General features: G+C 42.1%; 1 protein-coding gene across 1 annotated transcript in view; it reads left to right on the top strand.

Moving 5' to 3' along the window:
* The first annotated feature begins 4 nt into the window (after positions 1 to 4).
* The window catches only part of bdh1 (3-hydroxybutyrate dehydrogenase, type 1), a 37,782-nt gene continuing 23,620 nt past the window's right edge, over positions 5 to 14,166 (top strand). Inside the window, exons 1-2 of the mRNA XM_041211280.1 lie at positions 5 to 396; positions 10,553 to 10,663. Of these exons, the coding sequence (XP_041067214.1) occupies positions 181 to 396; positions 10,553 to 10,663 (327 nt within the window). The 5' untranslated portion in view covers positions 5 to 180. The remainder of the gene's footprint in view (positions 397 to 10,552; positions 10,664 to 14,166) is intronic.

The raw sequence follows: 14,166 nt of genomic DNA, 5'->3' as shown, positions 1-14,166 counted from the left end.
GGACCCCGATTTGTTTTGTACGGCTGCGTGGGAGGGGAATAAATGAGAGTGGATGAGAAAGCAAGCTAGAACTGCTCAGCGGGCCTGAGAGTGCACAGCGATCACAGCGCAGACGTTGCGGTCGCTGCTGCATCAGGTTGACAGAGGGACCCGAGCCGAGCAAGGGGAGGGGGGGTCGACATGTCCAAGCTCCCATACGTGCAGAAGGCCCTCATGGTGCTGTTTTCATTCCTGTTGACCCTGGGTTTGGGCTTGTGGCTCCCCGAGATTCTGAGCGCATTTGTTAAGCTGTTTGGTTTTAAGGAGGACATGGTGACTCACAGTATCGTGCTGATGTACTTGCTGTTTGTGTTATACTTGGCGATGCCCTCCCTGCCTCGCGGGGGTTCGGTGAAGGTAAATTCCTTAATCTCTCAGTAACGTTTCATAGTACTAAATGTTGTTAGGATCTGTGTGCTGAAGCAGGCGATGAGTTTGTTTCTGTTTATTTTTGTATGAAATAAATTTCCTCGCTCTTTATGTTATCGCCTTATTTTTTTTTACGAACATGGCATTTGGAAATCACCAAGTGCGATGTCCACACGGTAACATTCAGGATGAAGTACACCAGAATGACTTGTTGAGCTTCTGTTTTTTAAAGGGAGAATGAAATCCACTATAACTTCCAAGTATCTGGCCGCGTTTTACATCAAATCCGCCCCACCTCTCTTCGTCAAGCTTTCCAACTGCACCCTGAATGACATTAAGGCTTCCTGTATCACTATCACTATTACTTTTCCTGGAAGTCTATTGATTACATTTTGTGTGAAGAACCAATTTAAATCAGTGATCCCTGCCCTTCTATCTTTGTTTATTGTACCATTCAGTACTAGGAAGATAAATACAAAGAGAGGACGATGTTCTTTGCATGGAAATCTATTTGACCCTTGATGTATTCCTACCTCCTCTGTTGTCTTTCAAGGGCAAAAAGCTGAGTTTCGTACAGAGATAAAAACAAAAAAACTGCGGATGCTGGAAATCCAAAACAAAAACATTATGAGTTTCGTACAGCTCAGTTTTCTGCTAGGGATCTGCCTTGTGGCTCTTGTACATAGAACTGTACCCAAGTTACAGCGTAGAAACAGGCCACTTGGCTCAGTCAATCTATGTTGCTGTTTACCCTCCTTGACAGCAAGTCGTTCTCATCACATTCACCCCGTTGTCCCCACATCCCTTCAGCTCCTCTTCCCTTCATCCATTCCCTTCATCAAACCTGGGATATTGCCTCAAACACTAACTCTGGAAGTGAATTCCAAATTCTCACAACTCTCTGCATCTCTAAATCTCCTGTATTCAATCTTGTATTTAGATACTGAGTTATTTACTGCTCAATTGCTGGAAGAAAAAGTCTTCCTCTATCTGCCCTTCCCATCCTTTCATAATTTTAATCATTTCTATTAAATAATCCTGTAGTCTGTGCCGTTCTACTGAAAAAGGATCAAATCTTCCAATTCTTCTGTCATAACTTATAATCCCTTATACTTGACAGCATTTCTTTTTCTGTGGCACCCACTGGCAAGGCCCCCATTTATTGCTTGTCCCTAATTGCCCTTAACTGAGTGGCTCAGTGGGCCATTTCAGAGGGCATTTAAGAGTCAACCACGTTGCTGTGGGTCTGGAGTCACATATAGGCCAAACCAGGTAACAATAGCAAATTTCATTCCGTAAAGGATGTGAGTGAATCAGATGAGTTTTTTTTACAACCATCTGCTAGTTACATGGGACAGAATCTTCTGGCTGGCGTGCAGATGGCAGAGTCCACACACCAGCGCTTAAAATGTCGCGCAAGCGTCCCGACATCAGTGCACGGTATCGCGATATTTCGGTTGGTGGGCACGCTATGCAGTGGGATGCGCGCCCGCCATTAATTAAAGGTCTTGTTAAGGCCATTAACTCTCCAATCGACCAGGATTTTGAGGGGCCCGTGCGAACTTTGAGTCGGCGCATGGGCCCAATGGGCAGGCGGGTAAGTGATTTTTTACAAACCTCATCCAGTGGTGGGATGAGGTTTGATATCGGGTTTAAAAATTTTTAATGAAGTGTTTGTGTTCTTCACTAACATGTCCCATCTCGTGTGACATTTTCACATGAGGGGGGATGTGTTAATGATTTTTTAATTGTTCTATCTTTAGAGTTTCACAGAGTTTCACCGATCTCCCTGAGGCAGCACTTTGCCAAATACAATTTCTTAATTGGCCCGCCCACTTACAATGGCGGCAGGGCCCGTTTCGGCTGCGGCGATTGGCTGCCCGCCCGCTGCCAAGTCGGTCGAGCCCGCCCGTCCATCAAGGGCAAAATTCTGCCCATGGTCACCATGATTGATACTAGCTTTTCATTCCAGATTTATTTATTAATTGAATCCAGCTACCCAAGTGGAATCGAAACTCAGGTCGCAGGATCATTGGTCCAACCCTCTGAATTACCAATTCAGTGCATAAGCATGATACTACCATTCTGACTGCATCTTAGTGAATCTGCGTATTACCCTCCTTAAAGTTACATTAGCTTCCTTACAGTGTGGAATCCAATACTACACACACAGCCTTATACAGGGCCATCATTTTAGTTTTTATATTTTATACTTTTTGAGATAAAATGTAGAATTATCTTCACAGTTTGTACAGTATTACTGATCTGAGGTGCTGTCTTTAATGATCTTTTGATCCATACCTCCGTATCCTTCTGCTCTTCTCTAGCATCAAGTTTACTTCTTTTCAGAGTACAATTCCTACTGTTATTTCTTTTACCAACATGCATCATGGTCACACTTCGTATCATGGAATCATAGAATGGTTACGGTACAGGAGGCCATTCAGCCTGTCATGTCTGTGCTGGCTCTCTGCAAGAGCAGTTCAGTTAGCCCCACTTCCCCATCTTTTCCCCGCAGCCCTGCAATTTTTTTTCTCTTCAGGTAATTATCCAAGTCTCTATTGAAAGTTGCAATGCCATCTGGTTCCATCACGCACTCAGGCAGTGCATTCCTGATTCTAACCCACTGACTGTGTAAAAATGTTTTCCTCATGTCACCTTTGGTTCTTTTGCCAATCATCTTAAGTTGGTGTCCTCTGGTTCTTGATGGGAATCTTCCAATGGGCACTCTTTCTCCCTATCTACTCTGTCCAGACTTCCCATGGTTTTGAACACCTCTATCAAATGTCCTCTCAAGCTTATCTTCTTCTAGAAAAATGGCCCCAGCTTCTCCAATCTGTCCATGTAACTGAGGCCCCTCATCCCTAGAAACATTCGCAGAAAGCTTTGCTGCATCCTCTGTAGAGTCTTTGCCTCCTTCCTAAAGAGTGGTGCCCAGAATTGGACACAGTACTTCAGTTGAGACCAAACTAGTGTTTATAAAGATTCACTCGAACTTCCTTACTCTTGTACTCTAGGCCTCCATTTATTTATAAAGACCAGGATCTTGTATGTCTTATTAACCGCTTTCTCAACCTACCCTGCCACCTTTAACAAGTTATGCACTCATATCAATGCTCCTGTTGGCTCCTTTTATTCTATTGGCTTCAGCTTTGCTGACAACCCCATTACTGACATTGAATTCCATTTGCCATCTTATCAGTATCTTTTTACAGTTTCCTTTGCCCTTCTGAAAATTAAACTAAATCTCTTTGGTATCATTCACAAATTTCTTTAACGATTCTTTTAGACATAAATCCAAAACATTAAGATAGATAATGAACAGAAGACGTCTCTGAACTGAATTCCAGGAGTTGCAATGACCCATTTCTAAGCACTCCGTGCAAGCGTCTCTTAAATGCTGATTCTATTTTCCCCATTCCAACCAGCTTTTAATCCAGTTTGTTATCCATCCCTAATTCCATATCGCTTAACCTTCCATAATATTCTCCATGTGGTACATTGACAAAATCTTTTCCTAAAGTACACACACTACAACCGTTGCATTTCCCTAATCTATTATGTCTGTTATCTGCTCAAAGAATTCTATGAAGTTTGTCAAGAACAGTGATTCCTGACTATCTCCAGTGTCGCTCTATCTAGATATGTGGTAATTTCATTCTTAATTAAAAACTAAAATTTTTCCCTGCCACAGTTGTTATGCTGGCTGGCCTGTAATTACTTGGATTGTCTCAATTTTTAAAAATGGGTACTATGTTGGATTCTCTCTGGCACTGTGATATAAATCCACGCTCAACACAGTCCTGAAATAAAATTTCTAATGCTTCTACAATTTCTCCCTCAACTCTTTCAAGTTCCTAGGATGTATTCTATCAGCCTGTGATATTTTGTATTCTCTTACCTTAACTAATCTTTTGTTAAAAAATCACTTTTATCTATTACAATATCACTAATCTAGCTCTCAATCACTTCAGAATTCACTCCTTCGATATTTTTCTCTTTGGTAAAGACCAATACAAAGTACTTATTTGACCCCCTGACATTTTTTGAAAATCATTTACAAATCAGCAATCTGTTTCCGTCGGGGCTCCTATCTCACTTTAAAAAATTCTATTTTTACTGATTAAAACAAAACAATTATTAGAATATGGGTATTGCCCTAGTTTTCCAGTTACCCTGAGAAAATGGTGATGGGTGGCCTTCTTGAAACACTGGTAGTGATTTGATATAACCTTGTGGCTTGCTAGGTCACTTCAGAAAGCAATTAAGTCTACTTTGGGACTAGAGTCATATATAGATCAAGTAAGGTAGGAACAGGATTCTTTCCTTAAAAGGCATTAACTGGTTTGATTTTTCAATAATCTGGCGGCTTTTACTTATGCCAGTTTTTTACTTCAAGATGTGTTTCATCTGAATTCAATTATTGAAACTACATGAAGAGATACTGAAGGAGAGAATATGTCTGGAAACAAAAAAGAGAACAGCTGTTGTATTTTATGTTGGAAATTATTAAAGAGCACAGAAAAATGTTCAGCTGCCAAGAAATGATAATGAACAGGTGACAACTGAGAAGGAAATTGCTGAAATCTTAAACCACTACTTTGCATTGGTGTTTACAAATGAAAAAGGCAGAAAAGCAGGAAGAGACTGCTAATGGTGAGAAAAGATTAGAAATGGCTAGAAATCACTTGGAAACATGTTAGGGAAATTGCAGAAATACAAGATAAATACTGCCAAGGCTTTGACAATTTTTGGCGCAGAGCTCTAAAGTTGTCTCCATGTCAATACTCCCCAAGCTCTCTGAACCTGGGTCATATCCCAGAAAATTAGAAAGTAGCAGTGTGATTCCCATATTTAGAAAAAGGGTTAAGGATGACAGTCAAATTACAGGTCTTTAAGACTTGGTACAGTGGCAAGGAAATTTTGAAACTACGTTGAAGGATAGCAAAGGTTTAATTTTGAAGGTGTTACAGATGGCGTGGCTTTTTTTATTCATTCACAGGATGGGGGCTTTGCTGGATCGGCCAGCATTATTGCCCATCCCTAATTGCCCTTGAGAAGGCGGTGGTGAGCTGCCTTCTTGAACGCCTGCAGTCCATGTGCCATAGGTACACCCACAGTGTTGTTAGAAAGGGAGTTTCAGGATTTTGACCTAGCAACAGTGAAGGAATGGCGATATATTTCCAAGTCAGGATGGTGAGTGACTTGGAGGGGAATTTCCAGGTGGTGGTGTTCCCATCTATCTGCTGCCCTTGTCCTTCTAGATGGTATTGGTCGTGGGTTTGGAAGGTGCTGTCGAAGGATCCTTGGTGAATTCCTGGAGTGGCAGGCCATGATTAACCAACTTACCTGGATTTCTTTGAGAATGTTATAACTGAGTGGATGGAGGGAGATGGTTGATATTGTATCCCTGGATTTCAGAAAGAAAATGTCAATCACTGCAGAAAATTTGTACCTGTAGAATAAATTGTGTATTACCCTGGATTAGAAATTGGCTGGTTGATTGTGATGCGCAGTGGAGTACCTGTGCGGTGGCTGACTGCTGGTTCTGTGCTACAGACGTTAGTGTTGGGAATGCTATTGATTGTATTTTTTTGGGAATGATTTGGAAGATGGACCAAAACATGTCCATCGTGTCAAAACGGGTCCAAAACATGAAACTTTGCGGAAGGCACCAGACTTGGAGCAGTGATAATGATTAATGTGAAACAGCCAAATATATCTAGAAAAACTAAGACATGGATTTTAACTCGAGATAGGATTGGCGCGCATAGCAGAATAATGGGTTGGCAGGATGAGTGACAAACTTGCATGCGAAGGTGCAGAGAGACTTTAGCTCCTGGGCTTCACTTACATATGCAACCTGGAATCCCTAAGGAAACATTGGTGGGGTGGAAAATAATCAAGAGGAGGCCCAAACATTAGACGCGCGTACAAACAGGCTGGTCAGATGGCCTAAGGAATGCCACATGGAATGTTATGTGGCATTGGAGTGGGGAGAGTGCAGAAGTACCTGACCTAGATGCATGCTGGCCTGGAGAGTTGCGGTGCTGAGGAAACATCACAAATACTTGTGATATTTGCCGTGGATCACAGGAGATTGACAAGTCACATTATTGACCTTCATACCGTTATGAGGGGCATAGAACGGGTGGACAGAAGGTAACATTTCCCCTTTGCACAGGGATGAGTAACGTGGTGGCATTTATTTAAGTTGAGTGCCATGAGATTGACAGGTGAGGTGCTGAGGACCTTTTGGACAGAGTAATGTGGGACGCACTGGCTGAAAGGGTGCTGGAGGTACCAACCCTAAGATGCAAAACGTCTTTGGCTGTGCAGCAGCGATGCCATGGCATATTAGGCCATGAGGATAGAGGTCACAAATGGGATAAGGCGACTTTGGAAGGTGCTGGAGACGCACATCCTCAAGGGGACGAGGGACCTTTGTGTATGACCCACAAGTCTGAGTGTCTCAGACTGTGAATGAGCAGTGTTGCAGCATTAACGATTGCAGCAACCATCAGTGGTTTGGATGTGGGGAGACAGAGTGGATGGGACCGTGGACCCCAAATACCTGGCCACTGCGCCCCAGCCTCGCTGACATCTGCCGCCCTGGCTGCCTGCCTCCTCCCCAGCTCCATGGCCAGCTCCTCGTAGGTGGTGAGGGGCTGGAGCACAGCGTGCCCACCACCAATCCTCTGCCGCTCCCTGAGATTGTGTTCGGTTTTTGCCTGCAGAAGAGAGAAGAGGATTTATTGGGGCTGATCGCTCATGTACTCTGCACGTGCACGCCGCACCCCAACCACAGTGGCCCATCTGAGGCCTCCAGCGGCTCCTGTCCACACTACTGGTGATCAGTCCCCAGAAGATAGTACGGCTGGTCCCAACCCCCTCCCCCAACGGACACCTTGGCCACGACACCTTGAGGCTCCCCTTGCATCATCTCATCACCATCAATATATGTGTTGGAGTTCAAAGTATGTAAAACAAAAACAGAATTACCTGGAAAAACTCAGCAGGTCTGGCAGCATCAGCGGAGAAGAAAAGAGTTGAGTCCTCATGACCCTTCAGCAGAACTAGGTGAATCCAAGGAAGGGGTGAAATATAAGCTGGTTTAAGGTGTGTGTGTGTGTGTGTGTGTGTGTGTCTGTGTGTGTGTGTGTGGGGGGTTGGGTGGGGGGAGAGAAGTGGAGGGGGGTGGTGTGGTTGTAGGGACAAATAAGCAGTGATAGAAGCAGATCATCAAAAGATGTCACAGACAACAGAACAAAAGAACACATAGGTGTTAAAGTTGGTGATATTATCTAAAGTTCTGAGTATGTGTCTAGCTGCCTCCCCTGCAGGTTGCCCCCAGACTGCTCAAATGTGACAAACACCAACATATGCTGCAGGGAGAACCCATCTTGTCCTCAACCCCTAAGGCTGATGTAAGCATGGTCACTGTCAGTTTGCCCACCCAGCGTGCGCCAAATGCCCAATGCAGTGATGACACTAAGACGTGGGGGGTGCAGGGGCTCAAAGGTTAAGGCTACCTTCTGGGTCAAATGGCCAAGGCCGACATGGTACTCACCCTTCCAGAGCGCAGCAAATCAGTGAATCTCTTGTGGCACTGTTTTCCTGTGCACCGAACATCTTCATGGGCGCTTACAGCCACTGCCACCTCCTGCCACGCCTGCCTGGTGACGTGGGGGGCCCTCCTCCTCCCATCCTCTGGATACAAAATATCCCGACGGTTGGACAGCTCTTGGAGGAGGACAGCAAAGGCAGGCATCTGCGAAAAGAGGGGCACAGTGCCCCACCCCACCCCCCCCCCCGCTGGTCTGTCCTGCAGCCTGCCCCCCTCCTCCCTCCTGTGCCCTGAAAGCAGCATATCGCTCTCTGTCAGTGGCCATGGTGCACTGCTTCAATGAGGCTGCCTGGCTACTCTTTATACAGCCTGTCAGTTCCCCATTGGAACCGGCAGTCTGAACACGCCGGCTGCTGCAACGATTTTCCCGATGTACACGGGAGTCGCTAACCCGCTGGGCGGGCCTTAATTAGCCCACCCGCGCAAAATGGCAGTGTGGCCCATTTTGACGGCGGCAATCGGCTACCCGCCTGCTGCCAAGTTGGTTGTGCCCACTCACTTGTCAAGGGCAAAAGTCTGCCCAATGTTTCAAGTCTGTATGACCTTCTTCAGAGCTAAATAGAAGTGGAAATGTGATTTATACTGTTTAAGCAGGGGTGGAACAGGTGAAGCTGGGTAGAAGGCCAACAATAGGTGGGGGCTAAGGAGAGATTGACAAAGATGTCATGGACAAAACAACAAAGTGAGTGTTAATGGTAGTGGTAAGGGTAAAGTAGGTGCTGATAGTGGCATAAAGGTAAGAAAGCAGAATGTGTTAATAGCAGAACAAGGGTAAGCACTCTGTGAAAGAACAACATGCAACAAGTAACAGATGGTTTTTTGGGGGGTGGGGTAGGAGGAGGGGGCAGTGGTTGTGAAAAGCGATGGGGAAAGGGATGAAAAGGGGATAAAACAATGAATAAATGAATAAAAATTAAAACGTGGATAAAAACTAAAAATATTTTTTTTTAAAAAAGGTTTAAAAAAGGAGATGAAGATAGAGGAGAGAGTTCATAGTCTGAAGTTGTTGAATTCAGTGTTAAGTCCAAAAGGCTGTAAAGTGCCTAATCAGAAGATGAGGTGCTGTTCCTCCAGCTTGCGCTGGGCTTCATTGGAACATTGCAGCAGGCCAAGCAAGGGCGGACATGTGGGAGACTTTTAATTCCAGATTTTTAAAAAATTGAATTCAAATTCTGCCAACTGCTGTGACTCGAAGAGAAGCAGGTTGATATTTCCTCCTCTGGGGCGGGGGGTTCTACTTCATTTCACTGTCACATCGGATCTGCATTCGGGATTCAGGGTGCACTGACTGTAACTGCAGGGCTGGTGCAAAGTGAAAGGACTGGACTAGCATCAGAGTTGCGATGTGAATGCACCCATAGAAGCACATCAAGGTAACCTGGTGAGACATTGGATGAATAGATTAGATGATGTATCTGAAAATTGTTACTGTATCACTGTAAGTTTTTGAATCAAAATCCCTGATGCAAATTAGGAATGGTAGAGGTTGCAACACTGAATCCTAACTCATCCCCCAACCTCAGCCTACTCTAATATTAGTCGCTTAACCTTTATAGCAAAGTATATTATATTTAAATGTTTATATTTTAATTGTGCCAATAATTTCATAGTTGCTACCTTTTTTAACAAACTGAAAGCAAACACTTGTGTTATGCAAGACTAACGTTTCTTCAAATACTGCTGCTCTCTTTCTGTCAGAATATATGACCAATTTGAGTTGTTGCAGCAACTCTTAATGTAATCATATGTTCTTTTGCACAGCAGTTTTCACTTGTCATTTTCCGAAATAGAAGATCATGTAAATCACAGCAAACTAGATGCTCTATAAGTGATATTGTTTGGGTTTGAGATTTGTATGCTCAGATCTCCCTATAGGGCAGCATTTTAAAAATCTGTGGGACTTGTTAACACCAAGTTGTTCAAGCAGAAAATCACCTACTGAGCAATAAATACCACAATTTGCAGGATGCCTTGCAGCATTTTCCTGCGCTTACTCACTTCCTGTAATTAATACAGGATGATTTCAGTTATGCTTGGCCTAAATAGCCAAGTGGTTATGGTACTGGGTTTGTAACCCCAAGATCAAGAGTTCAAATCTCACAATGGCAAACTATGAAACAATGTAACTTCATCTGAAACAGATGATTTCAGTTATAGCTTTTCTTAGCACTCACTCAAGAGGATTGACCTCCTGTTTTGGTCTGTATTATTTGGTGACTAGTCTAATGCTTTATAAATGTGTTTTGTGAGGTTTCTCTGAAATCTCTCTTTAATGAAATACCATGATCAAAATTATTAATTCTAATTTAATTTGCCAATATTCAGCTAGCAAATACCATGAATTTGAGATTGTCTAGCTGTAGTGTGAATCCGCATAACAGTAGTTTACTAGCATTTCATTCCCTTGGTGCTTTATAGCTATACTTAAATAACTAATTTATTGCTGGCAAGTTAGGAGCATTCTTGAGATTTTTGTCAAATTAACACGTCTGTTTTATTGGTTGTCCTTGTTTCTAGGTTAAGGACAAAGCTATCTTGATCACAGGGTGTGATAAAGGAATTGGATTTGCTTTAGCAAAGCACCTACACACCAAAGGGTTTACTGTCTTTGCCGGCTGCCTCTTAAAGGTGAGTCTGTGACATGCTGGAAATCCAAAACAAAAACAGAATTACTTGGAAAAACTCAGCAGGTCTGGCAGCATCGGCGGACAAGAAAAGAGTTGACGTTTCGAGTCCTCATGACCCTTCGACAGAACTTGAGAAGATGAGCAAGGCAAAAGAGAGGTACAGAAATCTTGTCGCAGAGAAGAACAGAACTTCTTCAAGGAGGTAGGCATTTCTTGAAGAGCAGTGGTAGTCAATTAAACACAGAGATAAAAACAAAAAAACTGCGGATGCTGGAAATCTAAAACAAAAACAGAATTACCTGGAAAAACTCAGCAGGTCTGGCAGCATCGGCGGAGAAGAAAAGAGTTGACGTTTCGAGTCCTCATGACCCTTCATCTCTGTGTTTAACTGACTGCCACTGCTCTTCAAGAAATGCCTACCTCTTTGAAGAAGTTCTGTTCTTCTCTGCGACAAGATTTCCGTTCCTCTCTTTTGCCTTGCTCACCTTCTCAAGTTCTGTCGAAGGGTCATGAGGACTCGAAACGTCAACTCTTTTCTTGTCCGCCGATGCTGCCAGACCTGCTGAGATTTTCCAGGTAATTCTGTTTTTGTTTTGGATTTCCAGCATCCGCAGTTTTTTTGTTTTTATCTCTGTGTTTAATTGACTGCCACTGCTCTTCAAGAAATGCCTACCTCCTTGAAGAAGTTCTGTTCTTCTCTGCGACAAGATTTCCGTACCTCTCTTTTGCCATGCTCACCTTCTCAAGTTCTGTCGAAGGGTCATGAGGACTCAAAACTCAACTCTTTTCTTGTCCGCCGATGCTGCCAGACCTGCTGAGTTTTTCCAGGTAATTCTGTTTTTGAGTCTGTGACATATTCTACTTTGTTTTGTTAGACCTTTGGATGGAAGAATTTAGCAAAGTGTTTCGTGATCTCTGCTTTTCCAATCATATTTCTGATGATGAGTGTAAACTCATGGGAGATGGAAAACTGGGAACAACGCTGTTTTCAAAGTGATGCAGAAAGTTTGACTTAGAAACAAACAATTCTGCAAATTCTGAGCAGATTAGTCACATATTTGGAGAGAGAAATCAAGTTAACATTTAATGGCATTGACCTTTCATCAACTTTTGGAAAGTTTGAGTATTTCGTTGAATGAAACTGTAGGCTGCATTTTTATGTTTATGAATAAATATAACTTGGCAATATTGACACCTTTCAAGCTTTCATTGACTTTAAATTGGATTCAAATCCAAGTTCTAAATGTGAAGAGTCCATATTCTAACCTACTTTCAGACCTAACTTCTTCTCGAGTTATTGTTTCACTGAACAGTCATGGTGCAGAATTAAGGTGTTGTCATCAGCATGCATTTGGAAAATGGCTCCATGTCGAATGTTTTCCAAGGGTCAACTTATAAACAATGGAAAGGATGGAACCTTGTCACGACACTAGTACTAGGAAGATGGGATGACAATATCTTGGGTTGCACCTGCTTATGTTTTTCTCAACCACTCCATAATGAAAAATACACCAATAAAGCAACAATACTATTTCCTTAAAATCTCAGAACATCCCAAATTCCTTATTTGTTCAAAATCAGAAGTAACCGAGTCTGCAGCTTTATTGTATGAGCTCTTAAATACATACTTTCCAAAACAATCTTGCCTTGTTTATGGGACAGTAGTTACATTTACATTTTAAATTTTAACATTTACATTTTAAACTCCACTTGCAGGGAAAATTGCTCGCTGTTGCACCACATTGCACTCCTTGGTTAAACTTTGGCATCTGCCACCTAACCTGGGTAGGAACAACTCATTCTGTTCCAGTGTGACTGCACTACGTCACAGCTCATGCTGAGTCTTGCTTATGATTCATCATCTTGTGCTGACTTTCACTCTTTAATCCTTCTACTACCCCACTTCAACCACACAGAATTACAATTATCTGTTTAATTATATGTTTAACCTCTGTACAATCAAATACTTAGGATGCATATTTTGATGTTTCCAACTGATACAATTTATTGTTCTCCATTCCTTTTCCCATTTGAAAATGTAATAAATAATTGAATGCCATGCATGGCAAGCTGTACACTGTCAAGACCAAGGCCATTGCAACTTGTACGTGGGATGCAGTAGCAAAGTGGTTATGTTAATGGACTAGCAATCCAAAGGCCTGGGCTAATAATCTAGAGATGAGAGTTCAAATTACACAATGGGAGCTTGGGAATTCAGTTAATTAAACAAAACAAAAAAAATCTAGAATAAAAAGCGAGTAACAGTACTGGTAACAATGAAACTACCAGATTCTTGTAGACACCCATCTGGTTCAGTAAAGGAAAGGAAATCTGTTGTCCTTAACCGTCTGGCCTTAATGTGACTCCAGACTCACAACAATGTGGATGACTCTGAAATAGCCTAGCAAGCCACTCAGTTATACCAAACCACTTAAAAAAAATCTTAAATGTTTCAGGAAGGCTTACCACCATCTTCTGAAGGGCACTTAGGAATGGGCAATAAATGCTGGCCTTGCCAGTGACGCCCACATCCTGTGAATGAATAATAAAGAACTTGAAACGTAATAGTGATGATCTGGATTATAGATTAAATTCCTGAAACAAAACTAAATTTTGTAAAGCACTAGATCACTTACAAACTGATTAAAGTACTTAATATGCATTCTTATAATTATGCCATTAAAGACTAGATTGTAGTACATTTCTTGTTTCATATCAGTATGTTGCACTTCAGGTTTGTCCATAGAATGATAAAGCATCCATTCTGATTGACTGAACCTGTTCATTCTGAGTTGTTATGATGTCCAATTATAGCTAGCCAGAGAGGGAAAAAATCCCATGAGCCATCCAATAACTTATTTTCATTGCCCATGTTACTTATGAGCCATGCATTTTATTTGCATGAACGTTACTCAGTGTAATTCGCCTACATTATTTGGACTAACTTATGTACTATTCTGTGAAGTCAATGGAAAATAAAATCAGGCAGCGTGTAAAACGAACTGTCAATCTGATTGTGATAGTTTCCTGTCAGGCGGATTGGCTTAAAATGATCTTCAGTCTAAAGTGACAGCAGATCTATTATTATTAAAAATATAAATCTCATACTTTAGAATTGAAAAAAATGTGACATTGAAAAATGGTCCCTCTACCCATCCAGCTTATCCATCATCTGGATCTTCTATCAGCAACTTAGAAAACATTTCCTTATCATCCCAGACAAACAAATTCCTACGTTTTGTTGAACTGCCAATTCGATATCCTTTTGAATGTTTTAACTGGCACAGTGTTTGCTGCACTGAGTGACAATCAGTTTCCTAATGTCTTTCATAATTTTAAAATGAAAACTGAAAAATCATTCCTTATGCTAAGCTTATACGACATAATCAATAGATAGTCACCTGCTCTATTTTCTATTCTGTTCAGATGAAAGGTCATTGACCTGAAACATGAAATTCTGTTTCCACAGATGCTGTCAGAACTGCTGTGTTTCCAGCATTTTCT

Source organism: Carcharodon carcharias, chromosome 2 (genome assembly GCF_017639515.1).
Source record: "Carcharodon carcharias isolate sCarCar2 chromosome 2, sCarCar2.pri, whole genome shotgun sequence".
Classification (NCBI taxonomy): domain Eukaryota; kingdom Metazoa; phylum Chordata; class Chondrichthyes; order Lamniformes; family Lamnidae; genus Carcharodon; species Carcharodon carcharias.
Note: the sequence above shows the minus strand (reverse complement) of the source record. Positions and strands in the feature narration are given on the sequence as shown.